Genomic DNA, 20,868 nt, shown 5'->3' with positions numbered 1-20,868 from the left:
GAGCAGTGTCTGTAGAGAGGTGCAGGTGAAAGTCTGATTAGAGTGAGGTCTAGAGAGAACAAAAGGAAAGAAATTGGAGACAGGGGATATGGACACTCTTTCAAAGAGTGTTGCTATTAAGGAAATGTGAGAAAGGGGAATCGCTAGTAGGAATTGGAGTAAAGAGAGTCTTTTAAAAAATATGAGAAAACAAGATGTTTGAATGTTGGTGAGAGTGATCAAATAGAGAAAAAATAGGCAAAGTAGAAGAAATAAAAGAAAATCACTGGAACAGGGTCCTTCAATAGATGAGTAAAATAAGATCTAGCAGCAAGCTAAGGGGTTGATTTTGACTAGGAGCATGGCTAGGAGGAAAAGTTGAGCAGATGGGCACACATGCAGGAGAAGAGGAGGTGGTGCTGGAGGCTGAGTGCAGTTTGCTTTTGATTGCTGTTGTTTTCTCAGTGAACTAGGAAGCAAAATAATCAGCTTAGAGTGAGGATGACAGAGGCATTTAGAGGTTTGAGAAGGGAGGAGGAGGCATGAAACAGTTTTCGGGGAGTAGGAGCGTTAATGGACTATGGAAATATTGTATGTTTGCTGGAGAGTATTAAGGACGTAACTGAGGTCAATACAGAACTCTTTGGTCTTCCAAAGTCATCTATGGCCAGTCCTTTTCAAACTGGTGTTCTTAGAGCAGGCTATTCCTTGCAGCACTAACTGAGAGGAGAGGAAAGCCTGGAAGTGAATAAATGTCCTAAGATGCAACTGTTGTAACATAGCCACTTCTTCTAGAACACCACCAATATTTCCTTGGGAAATACTGAGATTTCTTTCCCTAACTCCTTTCTTCCTTTCTTTTCTGGTCCTCTTCCTTATTTGTGCTAAGATACAGCTAGAGTGGTCGTTTATGGGTTTCAGGGAGCAGATTCACTTCCTGTACCTGATGGGTTTGTTTTACTGTTGTATTGGATAGCTTTTTCTATGTTATACTCTGGTAACAAACAATCACCATTTCTCAGTGGCTTACAACCATCTAGATTTATTTCTCTCTCTTGTTACAGGTTGGCTGTAGGTCAGTTGCAGCTCTACATATCTTCATTCTGAAATTGAGTCCCTATTTAGGTCGTGCCATTCTTTGGGCAGAGGGAGAAGAGCAATGGTGGAGCCACACAATGGCTCTCGGTTTCCACTGGGAAGTGGTAATAGTCACTTTTGGTCACATTTCATTGGCCAATGCAAGTCACGTGACCAAGCTTGATGTCAATGGGATGGGAAAGTATAAGCTTCTTTTAGGGAGGAGAACTCATAATTTGGAACAATCATATAATTAGCTGCAACTTTTTCCATGTGTGGCAGTAAAAAATCAACCTCAAGCAAGACAGTGGGGCAAATTACCTCTTCCTAACCATGATCAGCATTGAGCCCTCAGGAGTAACCCCAAGGTGACTTGACATTTGGTATGAATTTCTGGGTGCAATTTTATGTCTGGCCCTGTGGGCTAGATTATTTAGCTTTAGAATTTAGAAACTATCTTACCTTCAGGGAGGCAGTTCATGTATTTAATCACATACATTTTAGGTATTATAATAATAAAAGCAGCTATGCTAAATTTTACAAAATACATCTTATAAGCTGGAAGAGAGAGGCCCATCCAGATCTGTCTTTGGAGACTTTCTTAAGTTCTACATACTCAAGATCAATTTTATGATAATATAAATACAATAGGAGAAAGAGCTCTGCTTGCAATTCAGTAAAATAAAAATTCAGAGATGATAGGAAATTCCATATCTATTATTGGCCTAGCAAGGAGGAATTTTATAGCTTGAGAAGGAGCTGGGATATTTCTCTAAGACACTGTGTAACCAAGTCTCGGGCCCATGATTCACCACTTCCCATACCAAGTATGGTGACCTGCAAAATGCCATGGGTTGTTCTGAGTGATTGCCTCGACGTGGCATGATAGACATGAAAACTCAAGACAAGCAATGAAAGTATCATGATTGACACAAATTCCAAGTACGTCGGCTTAAGTATTTTCATATTTCTTCTGTTAACACAGAAGAGACCAGGTTCTGCTGCTGTGTGTTCTTTGGTTGCATTTTAGTGAGACTTTTCCTCTCCGATTATGAATATAGGATTCTGACAGCTGACAAATGACATTCCAAGAACTTAGCCAGAGCCCAAATTGTGCCCTGCTGTGGGAATTTCTCCTCATAGATTTGTACAACAACTCTGCTCTGGAGAAAATGCTCAGGTGATGCATTCCCAGTGGTAGCTCAGTTCCCATCAACTCACCACTGGTGCCCACATTAGGGTGTTTTTCTTTCTTCAGGTATTTGTTTTCAGTCCATCTTCACCTCCCACCACAGTGAATTTAGTGTCCGTGAAAGGGACTGGGTAGCTCTCCCCTGAGACTACCCTGGGTTTATTTTTAGCACGGGCAGTTTGGAAAAATTACTTTCCCTTGCTGACTGCACCAGGACTGTCTTAACTCTGACACAGAATTCTGGACCTCTCACATTGGATTGAGAATGAGTGGGTAATCCATTCCTTCACTTTAGAGATGGAGGAATCACATTACAACGGGGATAAAAAATTTGCCACAAGTTACCCAGACACTCAATTGAAAGAGCTTTTCTTTGGTCTGTTGGTCTCAGATTTATAAGATGTTTAACAGTGTAAAAATTGCAAGTTAGTCTGACTAAAATGGGCAGATTGCAGGTAAAAGCCCCGCTCCCTAAATCCCAATTTATCCCCTGAGCCATTTGTACTACCTAAAAGTGTTATTATTACTTTCAAGCTACATGCTCAAAAATTATTTCCCTTGGGAACACACACCTAACCCAAACAAAAAGATTACTACTTTTTTTCTACTTATTCAATACCCTTTGTCCCAGCTATCTTGTTTGTTTCTTTCTTCCTATGTCTCATTCAACATTATATTCACATGCTATGATCTCCCCAGACCTCTGCCGACTATTAGGTTGAGCCACATGAAATTGCCAATATTCAGCTGGTTTTGACCAATAAAGGTAGTGATTTCATATAATTCAAGCAAATCCTATTAGAATGAGGTAGCAAATTGTGAAAGTTCTCATGCAGAACAATGCAAGTTATTGACCAAATCAACTACAGCTCCATAACATGGAATCGAGTTGGATGTGTATTCAGGCTCTAATACAATCTATTGTAAAATGCAGGCTAATTAGCATATTAAATGAGAATTTAATATTTGGAATATTAAAAGGGAGTTTCAACTTCTGATAGGGAAAAAATGTATAACTGATGTGCACTCGTGTATGTTAATATGCCAAGATTCTCTGTGTGCAAGGGCTGTGACCACTACTCAGCATATGCAACTTGCTCAAGCCTTTGAAAACCAACTCTTTACATACTTTCTCTCCCCCACCACCCCCAACTTCCTCACTCTCTTTCTCTGTCTCTAGTCTCTCTGTCTCTAGTCTCTCATAGTCAGACTTCTGAAAAGAGCAGTCTATGCTCACTTTTCTACATTCTCTTTCTTATTCATCCTGTAGCTCACTGTACTCTGGTTTCTGTTCCCAACACTCCACTAAAATAGTTTCTGCCAAGGTCACTAATGAACTTTGATTGACAAATTCAATAGAAATGCTTCTGTCTTTATCTTTCTTAACTTCCCTGTTGCATTTGACAGATGTGCCAAGATTTGCTTCTTAATATTTCATCTCTTTCTCTGACTTGCATGATCTCCCTTTCTTTGATTTACAGATATTTTCCCCAAACCAGATTTTCAGCCTTTTGAGGGCATAGGATTTGTGTCTTATTCAGCTGTGTATCCCAGGGCCTAGTTTAGTATAGCTTCTGCAAGGTGCTTATCTATATTTGTTGAATGAATGAGAAACAATGAATTAGCGAAATGACAGCACTTTGTTAATTATTGGTCATTGCAAATATTTAGTTTCTCTTTGGTTTAATCCCTATGTCTAGCAACTTCTCTACCTGACTCACTGCCATACATAATTTTAATAATGTATAGCTGGCAGGGTGCAACATTCTTCATCTGAGAAATCCTACTTGATAGTTGGAGGCAAGGCAGTTAAGACTGAAATCCCTACTGGTTCCTTTTCACATGGCTTCCTCTAATTCTGAGCAGTTATAATATGCTGGGCTATCACTCATGAATTTTAGTAACTCCTAACTCCTAGGAAAAAAGATCTCTGTGTCCTTTTTTTCTTTTCCTCCCAAAAATGTGTCACTTTGAGATCCAATAAAGTGTGTCCAGCAAAAGGCCACTTGTTGTTTGCTTGACATATGATCCGAAAAACGGGGGATAAAACCTAACACAAGACTCAAGGATAACAAAAGAAACATGCCAATAGAAAATGTAATACACACACACACAATTTATGCAAGTTTAATTTCTGTTGTTTTGGTTGGAAAAGAGCTGCAGGTGGCCTCTAATTATAACCCCATTTTCACAAATATCAACTGTCATATTTAATCTGTTATATTCACCATATAGCCTACTGTTGCAGCACATTTCTTTCATTACAAATTTAGTAGCAGAGTTTCAAATGCTCAAACTAACATTCAGGCTAGTCAATTAATGCATTATTTACAAGTTAAATGTTATTAAAAACAGGTTCTTAATTTGCTAATGATTTACTAGACCCAAGGCAATATTCCAATTTTTTGTTGTTGTTGTAGTGTTTGAAAATGGAAGAACATTTAGAACAGTTGGGATGGGAGAGATGTCAGGGATACTTTGGCCTTTCTCATCCATTTCTGAATTTCTTTTCTGCGTTCTTCCTTCTTGTGTTCTGTGTTTGATGCCTATATTAACCAGTTGCAGCATGGTTGAGAAGAAAGACTTATGAAAAACAAGACCAGCATAAATACTATTGTGAGGAGTGTTTTAAAAAATCACTGGGCAGTTTGGAATGACTAAATACACATGTTCTCCATACAATTTGGCATATTTTTATTTACAGTCCCATTCTGGCAGCACAACAGGTTAAGAAGTTTAGAAGTCAAGGAAATTAAATTTTTTTTTTTTTTTCATTTCAAGTTGAGGATTTATTTCTGTAGGAGAGATGGTTCGATCTTCTTCTGAAATGATGCATCCCAAAATTTATCTCTAATGCTTAAAAAGTGCACAATCCTAAAATCTCCAACATTCAAACAGGCAAATGCCTGGGGGCAGTCTGCATTTCAGTTTCTAACATCTTTCCCTCATTTCCCCACACACCCAAATGCTCCAATTTAGGCCTTAATTTCCTACATGGAAAATCAGGAGGGAATTGATACCACATCAGGGATTTACATTAATTTGACTTGCTCTTTTCAAATTTCAAATTCGCCTCTACTTCTGTTCAACAACAAAACCTCCAGAAAAGGATCCAGTAGAACCTCTACAGACTTCATTCCAAGAACCCCCTTTGGCTCCAAAGAAAGAGGGTAAGAGACTATGCCCCATACCCCTTTCTGGAGTCTCTTCATGAGGAAGTCGGAGCCTCCAGGCTTTTGTCCTAGGCTTGGGTATTTGGCCTTTAGCTTTGCCTCTTCAGCTCTGTCAGGGAGAATACCTTCTTTCTCCTGCGTGTCCTGCTTCTCCTCGCCGGTCTCCTCCGCAGGGTTCTCTTCTTCTTGTTTCTGGGACATGGCGGGACCGGGACTGTGGAGTGTAAGGGGCCCGGGAAGGCAACCGGAGAAGGGAAGGGGGAGGGGAAACGGGGACAACCTGCGCTGCTGCTTCGGCTCCTGTCACTAGGGTGGAAATTAAATGTTATTGGCATTCCACTGTTGTCAGACTGCATACACTGAATATATGTCTCTTCAAATACACTTTGAAAGAGTTTAGAGTTTCTAAGGTTCTAGGGCCTCAGAATCATCCCAACAATCTGGATTTTCTTCTTTCTTTTAGTTTTCTTCCTTTTTTTTGTTTAACCTAGATCATGTTCTAAATCCATACCGTTCATGTTTCATAATTCCATGGCACACTACTTATTTATGAAAGATAATATGGGGGGTTGAGCTCTTTGATGAAAAATAATTCAGGTTCCATGAAGCCAGTTACCTCATCTTCATGCCTTTCTCTCCAGCTGTTTTCTTGGCCTAGAGGAATCCATTTTCTCCTCCCCACTTTTCTCTTAAAAATTAAAAAAAACCTAACTTTCTTAATAAAATCTTGTTAAATTTAAGTGTAGCTCACAACAGTCATTCACTTCTCTGAATTCTATTTATTTTTTTATTTATATTATTATATCATATAAATTTAAAGTATGCAACATGACGTTTTGATATACATATGTATAGTGAAATGATTACTACAGTCAAGCAAGTTAACATATTCACCATCTCACATAGTTACCTTTCTTTTTTTACAGTACAAGTACCTAAAATCTACTATCTTAGCAAATTTCCAGTGTACAATATAATATTATTGACCATGTCCTCATGTTGCACATTGCGTTCTCTGAATTCTTATAACTCTTCACAAGAAAGTGTCATGTAGTCACTCACTTAAATTCATATTGCCTTTTATTTTCCTTACATGTAATTGTTTCTCTATAGGACAAGCTATAGAGTCAGAAATATCTGCTATGAATTGATGGTGTTACCTAGGCCAAGCTATTTCTTTTCCCCAAGTCTCAACTTTTCTCATCTCTTAAATGGAAATAAAAACTCGTATTGACTAGTTGTAAGAATTGGTGAGAGCATGCATGTGAAGAACCTGGTTAAATTGTAGCAGCCTGATATATGGCAGCTCCTGTTGCCATAATGAAATAAGATGATATATATAAGTTGCCAGGTACAGTCCCTGGCTCATGTTTGGCACTCAATAAAATTTAATTTCCTTTGATACAATGAGTACGTCACAAGCATTTCTTGTTTTCATTTTCACTCAGAGTAAAGTTTTCTCAAGGGCAAAGACTAATTTATTTTTCAAACTTTTCAGTTTGTGTGAATTAATGTTCCATCCTCTGTATTTTGGGAGGTATTCTGCACATCTCTCAGGAAACCCAGATGAAATTGAGTGCCTGCCACCCACATCAGCAACCCAGGTAAGGCACTTTTTTGTTGGTTCTTCTTTATTTCTCTTCTTACTCTCCCTGTTCTCTCCAATCCTGGGATCACCTTCTAAACAGACTTCTGGTATCCAAACCTTTGTCTCAAGCTCTACTATTGGAGGAACCCAAACTAAGTAAGGAAAAGATTCAAATGACAGAGAAAGACAATAGTGTACAAAATAGCAGAAGAACTTTCAGAGCTGTCCAAGGTAGCTAAGACAGGAAAATAATGGAATAAGACAAGAATATAATTCATTCATTCACTTATAAAAAAAGGTACTTATTGAGCAACTAGTATGTACTGAACATTCTTAGGCCTTAGGGATATGGTAGTGATCAAAACTGGCAAGGTATTTATATTGTAGTGAGGGAACATGCAATGAACAAGCAAATAAACATGCAAAATCATATCAGGGAGTGAGAAGAGCTTTGACAGTAAATGGCATAGTAAGAGACTGTGTGCAGGAAAGGTAGCTATTTTAGACAGTGTGATCTATTTAGAGTGAATAAAGGCCTATCTGGGAGGGTGATACTGGAACAGAAACCTGGTCAACGTGAGAATGACCGTTTTGTCCAATGCCTGTCTTCTCCTGAAGTGCAAGTAGAAAACATCACGTGTGCTAGCCTGGGTATGGATAATAAGACAGGATCAAAATGCTGCTAGTTAGAAAAATGGGATGCACATATTTCTCAGTGTCCAATCTTCCAGGCTGAGTGCTGGGCTACTCCAAAATGGACCCTAGGACCGGATATATGCCTACAGCTCGTGGGTAAGGCCTTTCTGTAGGAATATCTGGGGGGATTTCATCATTTTATCCTTCATTTAAAAAAAAATCTTTTCTCCTGTCTTTCTTGTTCAGGGCATCTTTTTCTTCAATTTCTCAGATGAAAAGAATGCCTTTATTTATATAAGACTTTAGGGTATATGCAGAGCATACTTTATCTCATTTGATTCCCACACAACTTTGTCCATTAAGTATTTTTATTATTTTTTATAGATGAGGAAACTGGGACTTGGGGACTTTGCTTGAGAGAGCTGGGACACAAACTGAGTCTTTTGGCTTCAAGTCCATGATTCATTTCAATGCTGAGTCCACTGGCCCCTTAACCAATCTTCATCCTTTTCCTGCCACCCCCATTGATGACAACAGGATTTTATAAGCTGATGATCTTCACCTACAGGATCCCATTCCTCTGACGTTTCATCAGCGGGGACAGGATCAGGTCTCAGTAAATCTAGACGATTAGAACTGGAAAGTCTGAGGATAATTCTATCAAGAGATCCTGTGTATTTAATGTTCTAACTTAGTCCAAGTGCTGTACTTGATAGTATTTTCTCAGTGCCACATTAAGATAACAAGGATTTTCTTAAATGTAATATTTACCTTTAAGTATGTACTAAGATGGCTGATTCTTAATGCTCCTCCTTTTGAGAAAACTTACAGGTGAAATTGAACATAATCGCTCCTGATTCATTTCACTCCACCTAGTGGGCATTTTGTTTGTTTTTCTTCCAAGACATCCCACTTGATTCTGCTTCTGGAGCCTAAGATGGGAAAATGGCAGGTGTCGCAGGTTGCAGGGGAAGGTTGGAGACCAGTTGAGGGCCTCGGAGCCTCTCTGGATAGAGTTTTCCATCCAGCCCGTCTCGGTTTCCGCATCCGTGTGAATCCTTTATGACGTCGGGGATGCCAAAGTCTGAGTCCCTTATGATGTTCAGGGTGCCCCGGTCTCACCCCGGGAGCCTCCTCGCTCCGGCCTGCTCCTGGCTACCCGGTGGGCGGCTCTGGCCCCGGCGACCCGCGACTGTTTCTCCATGCGCTGCCACTTCGCAAAGGCACATCTCTAGGTCAGTGGTCAGCTGCAGCCAGAACGCTGCAACTCGCTCCAGGACTCGGGACTCGTGGCCTTGGTGGGCCTCGCAGAGTGCTGGGTGCGTCGCCTGAGGGCTCCTCTTTTGGAGAAAGGAGGGAGGGAAAGGCCTTGTGGGATGACTCCAGGAGCGACCAGCGACCCCCACAAGGCCCAAGTACTCCCAGCGCACACAGAAACAGTTACTTAAATGGCAATAAGGTTGAGAAAGACCCTCCCGTGCCCCCGTGCTGATGTAGTGGCTGTGATTCAGCCCTTTCACCACCGCATCCCGGGTTCGATTACCGGTCAGGGAATTGTTTTGCACTGACTGCCCACCCGCAGTAACCTTTCTTTACTCCGCTGTCAGCCGGCCTGCTCCAAGAGCCAGAGGCAGAACAGTCTCCCTGCAAGGTGCAAACCCTGGGGAAGGAGGGCAAGTCCTGGTGGACGGCCTCTCATGACACACCCTCTTATTTATCTCCGTGTCCATCATTCGCAGAAGGGGCCTTAGAGAGCGACTGAGCGTCTCGCTCAGGTGTACACCACCGTGCAGAGATGCCAGCTCTCCTGGAGGTGCACCCAAGAAGCCTACCGTCTTTGCCGCCTCCGCCATCCCAGAGGCGCCGATTGGGCTGAGCTGCAAATAACTAAGAGAGAGGCCAAGCCAAGTCGTGGCGTTTGTGCGTGGCACCCGTTGTCAGCGGACACAGGCGGTCAGCTGAGCCTCCTCACCTCAGTTCGCAGCTAACGTGCTTCTTAGGCCTTCGGAAGAGGCGACAGGAGGCGATGGCCGTGAGGTTGGGAGGGGGGTGAGCGGCGGGTGAGGTCCTCCAGGACCGCCCATTTGTTGACTGGGTGGTACAGGGGGGCGATGTTCGCTTACCCAACAACGACAGCAGGTGGAGCAGGCACTAATGGAAAACTGTGGCCGGTGCCCTAAGCAGAAGGCAGGTGTAAAAATCATTAGGACATCAAAGGGATGGTACCACAATCAAATCCCGCAATGTCTGTCTACGCTCTACCAAGCAATTGTGCACGCTCCCCCTTTTCCATTCAGTACTCCCAAGAAGGGTTGAGACGAACCCTGTGTCCACTGTAAAGCTCAGGGGAGAGCCGGAGCAAGGGAGGTGAAGTGCACAGACTGGGCAGAGGCGGCGGGCAGAACTGCGGGGGTGAGAGGGCGCGGTGGCTGCAGGGCGGGAGCCCCTGCTGAAAGGAGGCCTGGGTTGTCCTGTGGGTGACTGTTGGTGGAATCTCTGGCAGTGAGTGGTTGGAAGAATGGCGACGGGGGAGCAGAGGGGAAGGTGGTGACCCTGAGCGTCTGGCTAGGGGAGAGGAGGCTGTACTGACCCTCGTCTCTTCTTACCTGGCGGGGGACAGACCGTGGTCAAGAAGGGAGTTCTCCCTGGATGAGACTAGTCCACCGCACTCCGGCTGCTCTGACCCCTGCGATTTCCCCACACGCGGGGCCCTTGTCTGCGGTGGTGTTTGCGCTACCCGGGGGCTGGGTTCGCGCAGGCTCCTGACAGGCCTTGGCTCACCGCCGCCGACGCGGGTATAGCAGCCAGAGACCCTTCCGCCGCCCTCCTAGGGATCTTGAGGGCCTTCCTTGTTGTTCCTACTGAAGCTCACGAACAGACAGATGTGAGCTCTCTGTCTTTTACACGTTGAATTTGGCTATTGGCAAAAAAGCCCTGACCCAGAGCTTGGGTCTCCTCCCGGCGTGCACACGACCTCCCGACTCTTGCCTCCTAGCGCGGCTCTTGGCTAGCGGGCAGGCAGCCTCCACCCAGCGTAGAACCGCGGCAGCCGCAGCCCCCACAGGCTGGCGGTCAGACACTAGCAGGAAAAGGGACACAAGACCTGCGTGGTGGGAAAGCATGGGAGACGTCGCTTTCCCACCAGGCGAGAAGGTCTCCCTACAGTCTTTGGACACAAGATGGAGGGAGGCACCCCTTCCAGGAGCAAGGCGGCTGCTCCTGAGGCCTGGCTCCGCACGGAGGCTCCTGGGTCCCGCGCGCCCTCTCCCTACCCGCTATAGCCAGAGCTTCTTCACACATCTCAGCCGGCTTCCTCCCGCCTCTGCCTCCTCTTCCTCCCCAGCTCGTGGGAAAGACCTAGCCTCCTCTCTAACACTTGGAGAGGGAGTTGGATGTAAGTCTCCTAACTCCAGTAGGACACAGACCCTGAGGTGGGAGGGGACCCCTTGCCTTGCTGCTTCTCTTGGCACCGCGGGTCCAGCGGAATGGACCCGGGCCCAGGACTCCTCGCTCCTCCTGGAAGGCCTGGGTCCCGTAGCCCACAGAGCTGGCCACGTGGGCATCTCCCCCACTGCTCCTCATAGAACCGGAGGCATTATCCTGCAGGGCCCACTCTTACCCATGAAAGAAACTTGGGAAATGCTCCCAGGGAAGCCGGGGATCTGGGCGCTTGACCACTTCGGCGTGAATCTTCCGTCCGCTCATCCTTCCTTCGGAGGGTCTTGGGGAGAGGAGAAATGCTCGAGGACGATGCGCTTTGCAGCGTCTCAAGGGAAACTAGATCTCAACGGATACCAGAGGTCTGGAGCGTCTTCCTGGAGAAAGGTGGCCCGAGGCCTGCTGTTGCAGGGAGGCTTGCGGAGCACAGCGCCCTCTCTCAGCCTGAGCTATCCAACGGCTTCCAGCATCCCAGCTGGCTGACTCCTCTTCCTCTCTCTTCCTCCTACTGCGGGTCTTCTTCTTCTCTTTGGGGACCGAATCTCGCTCTGTCGCCCAGGCTGGAGTGCAGTGGCGCACTGCAACCTCCGCCTCCCGGGTTGAAGCGATTCTTCTGCCTCAGCCTCCCGAGTAGCTGGGACTACAGGCGTGTGCCACCACGCCCGGCTAATTTTTTGTATTTTTAGTTGAGAGGAGGTTTCGCCCTGTTAGCCAGGATGGTCTCGATCTCCTGGCCTCGTGATCCGCCCGCCTCAGCCTCCCAAAGTGCTGGGATTACAGGCGTGAGCCTCCGCGCCCGGCCTACTGCGGCTCTTCTATCATGGTGTTCCTTGAATGCCTATCTTCCTTTTGTGCCACAGAACCTCTCACGCCCGCCACAGGTTGCTCATTTCCTTGGTTGTTCTGAACTTTAAATAAGTTAATGTATGTAAGAGTGCCATAAATGCTCAGTAATTGTCATCTGTTATTATTTTCGGCAGTAACATCATCTGAATCATCTGTATTGTCTATTTTTAACGACTGCATTTTTCATTGTCCAAATATAGTCACATACATTTGAACATTATATAATGATTGAATAACAAATTTATTCTGCTATTTTACAATAAAAATTAATGTTGCAGAGAGTATTCTTGCACATATATCTTGGCAGAGGTAAGCCAGAGCCTGTTCTTTTATCCATCCTGTGGCCAATCTATCAATGTAGACACCTTTAATGAGATTTTGCTAGCAATGGAAGCCTTCAGGAAAAATGTCCCTAGCTCCTTACTACTTCCTATCATGGGCACTGGACAATTGGCACAACATCCTGGAATAGCTGAAACGGAGATTTTATTCTCTGCTCTCCTCTGTTGTCTTTGTCTTTTCACAACTTCTTAATGACAGTGCTGGTGTCAAGAGTGTAACTATGTCACTGTTCTCCTGCTGTCCTTGCCTGTGTGGGTCTTCTCACAAACCCGACTTTCCTCCAGCGGCTTCCCTGAAAAAGAGAAGGGGGCTGCCTGGGGGAGGGTGGCGGGGAGGGGAGGAGGAAGTAAATTGAATAGGGCAGAGCTTCTCACAGGCCAGGAGAGGGTAAGGAAGGGAGTCAAGGACAGAATTTTCTTCAGCAAACAGTAAAAGGGGAAATCTGGGGACGCTAAGAGTTTTTAAAACCTTTGTCCCATCACATAAGTAATCTATGATTTTCCGTTACACAAATCAGCACTCCTACTCCTCCCTCCTTCCGCACCCCCAATCCTGATTCCTGTTTACAAAGAATGCTCAAAAACACAGAATTATGTATAACAGTTTCCAGTTTACTCAGGAAATTCTGAGATTACAAAGAGACTTTACAAATAAACAAGTGAAGAGAAGAATCTTCGTGGGTCCAACATAGTATGGCCATGGTTTTATACTCAAAATATAGAAAGACAACCTCAGAATAAGGAAACTTTTGGAATTGAATAAATCAAGTTTATCATTAGAACGCAGAGAAAAAACTCTCCAAATGTTTCTGATCTTCTGTTTTAAACTGCTGTTAGACTGCGGAGCGGGAGAGCAAGGGAATCCGCCAAAGATTTTTGGATGAAAATTAACCACCCCTTGTCTACCATAGTCACACCTCAGTGCCCCTCAGATCGGAATCCTTTGGAAGGAGAATCCAAGAGGTATAAAGCAAAACCAGAAGAAAAAAACAAAACTCGCAAATTCTGTAGTTCGTTTTCTCTCATTAAAAATATAACTATCAGGCTAACACCTGTTGACACACAATACCAGGGACATAGAATCTCTCCCGAAAGACCGACGGGCCCACGGAAGGCGCGGATGCCAAGGTGGTTGACGAGGTTAAGTAACTCGGTGTTTGGGCACACCTCTGCGTGAGAGTCTCCGCCGCGCCCCTCATCTCTACGAGGATACGTCCCCACACGCATCCCTTTTCCTTGGGCCGCTGAAGCCTCTCCGACCAACCACCGAAGAATCTCCCCGGACCCCGCAGCTTCTCTCCTTCCCGGACCTTCTTGATCCTGGCTCCTTAGTGAGACGTGGCCTAACGTAGAGGAAAGCCCAGCATGCGAATCCCTCTGATGGGCTTTGGGTTACCCAGGGGTTTGCCCGGAGACTAGATGAAAGTAGCAAAGGTTTTAATTCCCAGTATTCAAAACTGCAGCAACCCACCGGAAACACTCCCCACTTTCAAGGACAGGCTTCGAGCATAGGAACTGTAAATTTCGGGATTAGTTCGAGCACAGAGAATGCTCCAGAGGTGGCACGCCCCTCAGGTTAGCTTCTAGCTGCCACGACCAAGGTCCATAAATGCAGTACAGCCTGTATAATATAATAACTTTGTTGGGTAGAAACGTAGTAGCCCTTCCTGCCGGAACGGTAAGAAGGTCTGCATGGCCGGGAGTCGTACCCGAGTCGCCGGCGTGGGAGACAAAGATTCTGCCGCTGAACTACCAATCCCTTACTGGGAGCGGTTTCACCAGATCTAATTTTGAAGTCTCTGGAAGGCCTTTGAAGAGGTGGTTCTAAAAAAGGTTTGCATAGGAAATTCATCCAGCATTTGTCTCTGGTCCCAGATCTGGCAAAAACTTCTGGAAATTTCATTTCCTCACTGATGAGGTAATCTTTCTGCCAACCCTTGCCTTGGTGCTTTCCAAACCCTTTCCTCCCAACCCTGAGACAAACAGGCTTTCGAAGACCCAGGAGCTGGAGATTTAGGGATGTGTCCAGGTTACTCCGGAAGATTTGTGGGATGACCGAGCTTCTCTTCATCTACATCTCTTTCGAGTCATTTGAAAACGCCAAGTGTCTTGCTTCTAAACTCATGTTTTTAAGAAACCTACAGAAGTGGGAGTGAGTGAAAACTCACTCCAATATTTCTTTTCTTATCCACACTCTCTTTGGCCACTCCAGGAGGCTATGTCGAGGGGCACAGTCATCCCAGGGACCCAGAGCTTTTCTCCTCAGATGCGTCTTTGGAGCCTCTAGTAAAGTCCAAGAATCAAAACGACTGTCATCCAAACTTTTGTGTCTTTCAGAGATCTACACAAGAGAGAAAGTGAAAATTTCACTCCAAAATTTCTTCCCTGGGCAAACAGTGGAAGGTTTAGGGCAAGCCTTTGCTTCAAGTGCCTGTTGCTTTCTTAGCTCTGTTTTCCAAAAATAACTGTGTAAGCCTATTATAGAACTTTCCCACCTCCATCCTCCCTGCCTGCTCATGCCTGCCCATAGCACTAGAGATTCTCTTTAAGAAGAAAAAAAAAAACTATGAGAGGTTATACCACACGGAGCATTGATGGTTCAGTAATAGAATTGTCAACTCCCACGCTGGAGACCGGGGTTCAACTCATAGGGTGAATGCATCTCATGTCTGAATCTCCTCTGGCTCCCTTCTTTCTTCCCTCCCTCCCAAGCTTACATACCTTTGTTACCGGCTGGTGGTGTGAAGTCCCAGGTTCTTGGTGTCTTTAACAAAGAATTGGAAGTGACACACACACGTAGCAAAGCAGCAAGAGACTTATTAAGCACAGTAACACTCTCAGAGAGGGGAGAACGGGCTGACTTCTGCAAAATGAGATCAGCGTCAGTTTGGTGAACTTTGGGCTTTGGGTCTTTTTATATGTTTTTTTTTTTTTTTCTCCTCTTCCCGGGGCTGCCTAATTTCTACCCAGCATGTGCCTTCTGATTGATAGGTGGGTTGCTTAGTTACTTGGCCCCTGTGTGCTTCCGTGTCACCTCCATCCCATAATTTTAAGTACACCCATGATATGCAGTCCATATGCATTAGCTTTAATGAGCTGATTATCATACGGTGTCATTTTAAGGCTACTTTTTCTCTCTCATATGCGTGCCTTTTACTGGTTTGCTCTGGATCCTGTGAGCCATGAACTTTTACTCACTACTCCATCTCACTTTTGTTTTCGCTGCTCAACTTCTGCTTATCTTGCTTCTTGCTCACCCACCTCTTTATCCTGCTTCTGCTCCTACTCAGTTCGCCCTTTATCCAACTTCCCTCTTCCACTTCCACTTCCCTCTGCTGTTCTCCTGCCTCACCTTGACTCCTTGTTGCTTTGCCTGTTGCACACCGAATTTACTGCAAATGAAACTCTCTCTGATGATCTTCTACTCCACCTGTGGAGTTCCACGGTATGAGCAGTAGAGTAGCAGGAGCTGGAGCAGAGGTGGTGTTGGATGAAACTCATACAGTGAAATTTCACTTATGCAAATACTCAAGCACTTGTGATAGGTTAGAATTAGCTCTTTCTTTGGAATGAGCTATTTCAGTGAGATGTTAAAGTGTAAGCTCTTTCACCAAATAAATTGATGTGCTCAGGGTGAGTGAAAGAAAGGGGTAAAACCAGGATTAGTGCTGCAGGGTCAGAGCTAATGACACAAGCTTCTCTTCTCAGGTCTATTCATTTCAGATACATCTCAGGCACTTAAGCACAACAATGCTAAGTTGGTGCCAATTGTGCTAAGTTGGTGCCAATTATATACCTACACACATATAAATATATAAAAAGCATATAATATAAACATTACATATGTAAACATAAATTGTACCAATAAAATCAACACCAAGCTTGTTTTTAATCACTCACTCAAAATACATTGAACAGCTACTGTGCAGTGTTGGGACTCCTTAGAAACTTAAGACAAAAATATTGGGCGTGATAGTGTGTGCCTGTAGTCCCAGCTACTCAAGGCGCCTAGGCAGGAGGATGGCTTGATTTCAACAGTCCAAGTGCAGCCTGGGCAACCTAGTGAGACTCAGTCTTTTTTTTTTTTTTTTTTTCTGAAATGGAGTCTCACTCTGTGGCCCAGGCTGGAGTTCAGTGGCACAATCTTACCTCACTGCAACCTCCACCTCCTGGGTTCAAGTGATTCTTCTGCCTCAGCCTCCCGAGTAACTGGGATTACAGGCATGCGCCACCACACTTAGCTAATTTTGCATTTTTAGTAGAGATGGTGTTTCACCATGTTTGCCAGGCTGGCCTCGAACTCCTAACCTCAAGTGATCCACACACCTTGGCCTCCCAAGTCCTGGGATTACAGGCATGAGCCACCATGCCCAGCCAAGACCTAGTCTTTAAAATAACGACATAAAATAAACACATAAACCTCAAATAAACAAAAAGCAAACTATGATTTCAATCATTGTGAAGTTCTTGACCTAGAAGATGAGTTATATATATGCCAAAAAATATTACAATTTCAGAGAAGTGCTATAGGGTCTAATGTTTAATAACTTCTGGCATTTGACTGATGGTATTCAAAGCTCTTCCCCCATTTTCCAGGGGGTATAAATTAAGGAAAGTTATTTAGTATTTACTAAATTTGGGCTTCTTCATATGCAAGGGGGTTATGATAATAATACCTACCTCGTGAGGACAGTATGAGGACTAAACAAAATTGTGTATGTATAGCTTTGGCCAATACCCATACACACTGAGTGCTCAACTAGGTGTTAGCTACTAGATTTTAAATTTTAAGTTATTTTTATAGTTTTTAAGATAAAATTTACATTCATTGAAATGTTAACTGAATTTTTTGATAAATGAATACACTTATGTAATTCATACCCCTAACAAGACAGACCATTTTTAGCACCCAGAAATTTCTCTTGTGTACCTTCCCAGTCAATATCCTGCTAGAAGGAACTGCTGTTATGATTTTTTCACCACAGATTAATTTTGCCTTTTCCAGAATTTCAAATAAATGGGATGGTATGCACTCTTTTGTGTCATTTATTTATCTTCACATACTTTAAAATAAAAAGGTCCAATTGGGGATGTAGTAAAAACCTCCTTCCCACCAGTAGCCAACAGTCAAGAGTCTTTCTTTCTCTCTCTCTTTTTTTTTTTTTGACAGGATCTTGCTCTGTCATCCAGGCGGGAGTGCAGTGGCATGATCATGGCTCACTGCAGCCTCTCAACCTTCTGGACTCAAGCAATCCTCCCACCTCAGCCTCCCAAACAGCTGGGACTACAGGTGCCCACCAAGCCCAGCTAATTTTGCTTGTATTTTGTGTAGAGACAGGGTCTCACCAAGTTGCCCAGGCTAGTCTCAAACTCCTGAGCTCAAATGATCTGTCAGCCTTGGCCTCCCAAAGTGCTTGGGTTACAGGCATGAGCAACTGTGCCTGGCTCGGTCTTCCTCTCTTGAAGCAACCAATGTTATTAGTTTTATGTGGACCATCCCAGGGCTATCATTATTAATTCAGGTGTTTATACAAGGCTCTCTGAGAACTCAGTTTTAAAGATTACCCAAAGAATCCCTGCAATAACCAAGCCTAAAACGATATAAAATCAGTTTTAATATAATTGAAGTTTTTAGATTCTGACTCCAAATATCAGATTGTGACATTTTACCTTTCTCTGACTTTATGCCAAATTTACTTCAACTTCTAGCATTTATTGTTCTCATTTAGGAACAAATATGTATTTCACAAATGTGGAAATACAACCACGAGCCAAACAAAACCAAATCCTGGACTTACGGAGCTGATGGTAAAACATTCCCCAACATAACCACTCGATTACAGTTTTATGCAATGTGATAGGAGTAAGGGACCACCGTAGGGAGGTCGGAAGTTGCCTCTCAGAGGTGGAGACTACAGCTGTTATCAGAAGGATGAGGGTTGGAAGAATCTTCAGGCACAGAGCAAAGCATGAGCAAAAGCTCTGTGGAGTCCAGGAAGTTGGGAAAATAGGGAATAAAAGACGCCAGTTTGGCTGGAGCAGAGAGAGCAGGATGGAATTGGTTTGACCTGTAAGAAGACATGGAGAGGTGGGCAAAGCGCCTGGCCATTCAGGGCTTGGTTAGTTAGGAGATTTTGTCTAAGAGAATGGGAAGGTGTTTAAGTGGTTTGGGCTGGGAAGTGACAGGGTTCACATTACATTTTGAAAAAGCCACTCTGCCTGTTGTGTTGAGATTAGAGAGGCGATAAAGGGGATATGGGTAAACCACAAGGAGACTAGGTCAGTAGTCCCTCCACCCCCATTCCCCAGGTGAAGGTAGCCTAGACTAGGGTGGTGATGGAGGAGATAGAAGAGGACAGATTCCAGGAAAATTTGGAAGGTAAAAACCAGTAGGATTTGCTGATGGATGGAATATAGGAGGGGAAAGGTAGATTATCAGGGATGTATCTTAGTTTTCTTATAGATGTATTTAGTTGCATTGAAATTGTTAATTGAAATTGACTTGAAATAATGGCACGACTTAAAATTATGCAAACATTTGCCTTAGATAAAATTTCAAGTTTTCAAAGTTTTTAGCTGGGTAGATGGCATGGCTTTACTTCCTATTTCTTGGTATTTCCTAATCTTGTTTAAAAAAAAGTTTTTCTTTTTCTCAAAGGCTTATTTCAGTGGAAGCCCATCTGCGAAATCTGTTATAAATTTATATTAGAAAATAAATACAAGTGCCATTGACACGTTGGTTATTGTTTTTGCGAGTGACCTAAGGCCACCTCTCGGGGGAGCTGGGGGCTGCCTTCCGACGCCTGTGCGTCTGCGCCGCCGGCCGAGCCTGGAAGTCAGACTATGGGGCGGTGCGGCAGCGCGAGGCCTGCAGTCCTAAACGCGGGGTCGCTCCGGGCTTCCGAGGGGGTGTGTCTCCCGTCTCTTTAACCTGGCAGGGGCGGTTCAAGTGGCCGGGGAAATCAGCGAATTGCAGGGTCAAGGGCTGGTGCTTTGAAAGAGAGGCGGAGGGGAGAGAGGGATTTTCCCGTCCCCGCTGCACTCTGTCCTCCATTACTCCTTTTCTCGGCCCGCGCGGCCCGAACCCGTTGTGCGGTAGAGGCGGCCGGGTCCCTTTAAGGCCCCGCTGCGCCTGTGCCTTGGGCTCTGCTGACGCGGCCCAGCCGGACCCTGAGGAGCCAGCGGGCCGCAGGCAAGGTGCTGGGCGGCGGTTGAGACAGCGGCGGTGCTGGGAGGGGTAGGTGAGGGTCGCAAGGCTGCCTGAGCTTCTGAGTGAGCCTGGTGATTTTGGGAACGCGGGACGGGCGACCTGCGGCGCCAGGAGCGGGGCCGAGGCACGGCGGCACGGCGGTACCGCTGCCTCCTGCCGCCTGGATGGGAAGTTAAAGTTTACTGCGAAGTCCACCCAGCGCTCCGGAGGTGAGGGCGCCGCGCCAGGCCGGGCGGGAGGTGAGTCTGGAACCCGCGGGCACACAGCTGGGCAGAGGCGCGCCGCGCTGGGCCGCCGCAAGTTTTGTTACGCGAGCGGGGCGGATGCGCCGGACCCTTCCAGGCGCCGCAGAGCTCCGCCGGGGCCTAAGTTCCCTGCGCTTGATTCCTCGCCTGCCGCTGCAGCCCGCAGCCCTCCTCTCGTCGGCGCTGGGGAAGAAACTCGCTGGCGGGTGTTCTGTGGCATCCCGGGGGGTGGAGGGACGGAGCAGCTTCGGGTGCACGTCTTCGGAAGTCCTGTAGGGCACACTGATCCCGCACCCCACCCTCGAGGCAGTTCCTTCTGGGAACTTGAGGGGTAAGAGCGCTCGCGCCACTGACTTGCAAAGTTGGGGTCTTTATTGGCCTCCGGGATTCTGCTCCTGGCGGTGTCTCCAGGCTGGTGATGGGCAAGCCAGCTGTGCCAGGTCCAGGATGCACTTGAGGAGAGTTTGTAGCCATCACTGAATCACCTCATGACTAGCGGGGCAAGCCTCAAATTAACCACAGGATTTCTGGTAGGTTGGACTGTGGTGCTGGTGTTTGCAGTCCAAAGAGTTGCTGTGATTTTTCTGTGCCTGTCTGTCTTTCCTTGAGGCTTCTTAGATCATCTCATTTGGCGTCCTTTCACCCAAGAGTTAACCAAGACTTTTGGAATGGTTTTCTCGCTTTCCTCCTACCTTTTGCTGGTGGAGCTGCTTTCGAAAAGAAGCACTTTAAGAGGCCGACGCGGGCGGATCACGAGGTCAGGAGATTGAGACCATCCTGGCTAACACAGTGAAACCCCGTCTCTACTGAAAATACAAAAAATTAGCTGGGCGTGGTGGCGGGCGCGGTGGGGGTGGAGGGGGGGCGCCTGTAGTCCCAGCTACTCGGGAGGCTGAGGTAGGAGACTTGCTTGAACCTGGGAGGCGGAGGTTGCAGTGAGCGGAGATATCTTGTCACTGCACTCCAGCCTGGGTGACAGAGCGAGACTCCCTCTAAAAAAAAAAAAAAAAGCCTTTTCTTGCAGTGGTATCTTTTCTTTGAGTTACAGTGTTGTTCATCCTTTCTTTGCCGAAAGAATGAATCCCACTGCTTCACGAAGTTAAGAAAAACTGATGTGCTGGTAGTTTTTAATCTTTGTTCTGA

At 45.4% G+C, this 20,868-nt stretch overlaps 4 protein-coding genes across 8 annotated transcripts in view; 2 read left to right on the top strand and 2 right to left on the bottom strand.

Annotated features, from left to right (window-relative positions):
• The window catches only part of LOC129015142 (neuroblastoma breakpoint family member 11-like), a 2,260,169-nt gene that overhangs the window by 883,521 nt on the left and 1,355,780 nt on the right, over positions 1-20,868 (bottom strand).
• LOC129015450 (alpha-endosulfine-like) lies at positions 5,029-5,756 on the bottom strand. Its single transcript, XM_054453437.2, has one exon. The coding sequence runs from the start codon at positions 5,620-5,622 to the stop codon at positions 5,305-5,307; it is 318 nt and encodes a 105-aa protein (XP_054309412.1). The 5' UTR covers positions 5,623-5,756; the 3' UTR covers positions 5,029-5,304.
• Positions 8,732-11,705, top strand: LOC129015356 (uncharacterized). The gene is made up of 2 exons (XM_054453191.2): positions 8,732-8,964; positions 9,385-11,705. Exon 2 carries the CDS (start codon positions 10,766-10,768, stop codon positions 11,564-11,566), a length of 801 nt encoding a protein of 266 aa, XP_054309166.1. The 5' UTR covers positions 8,732-8,964; positions 9,385-10,765; the 3' UTR covers positions 11,567-11,705.
• LOC129015175 (neuroblastoma breakpoint family member 3-like) overlaps positions 19,092-20,868 on the top strand; it is a 49,608-nt gene continuing 47,831 nt past the window's right edge. The window contains exon 1 of one of the 5 annotated variants that reach the window (XM_063664036.1): positions 19,092-19,719. The gene's annotated coding sequence lies outside the window, so the exon portion shown is untranslated. Of the gene's footprint in view, positions 19,720-20,036; positions 20,057-20,084; positions 20,256-20,451; positions 20,483-20,868 lie in introns of those variants that run through there. The other 4 variants (XM_063664041.1, XM_063664047.1, XM_063664050.1 and 1 more) reach the window with 4 other exon arrangements.

This window comes from Pongo pygmaeus, chromosome 1, assembly GCF_028885625.2.
Source record: "Pongo pygmaeus isolate AG05252 chromosome 1, NHGRI_mPonPyg2-v2.0_pri, whole genome shotgun sequence".
NCBI lineage: Eukaryota > Metazoa > Chordata > Mammalia > Primates > Hominidae > Pongo > Pongo pygmaeus.
This window is presented reverse-complemented; position numbering and strand designations above follow the sequence as displayed.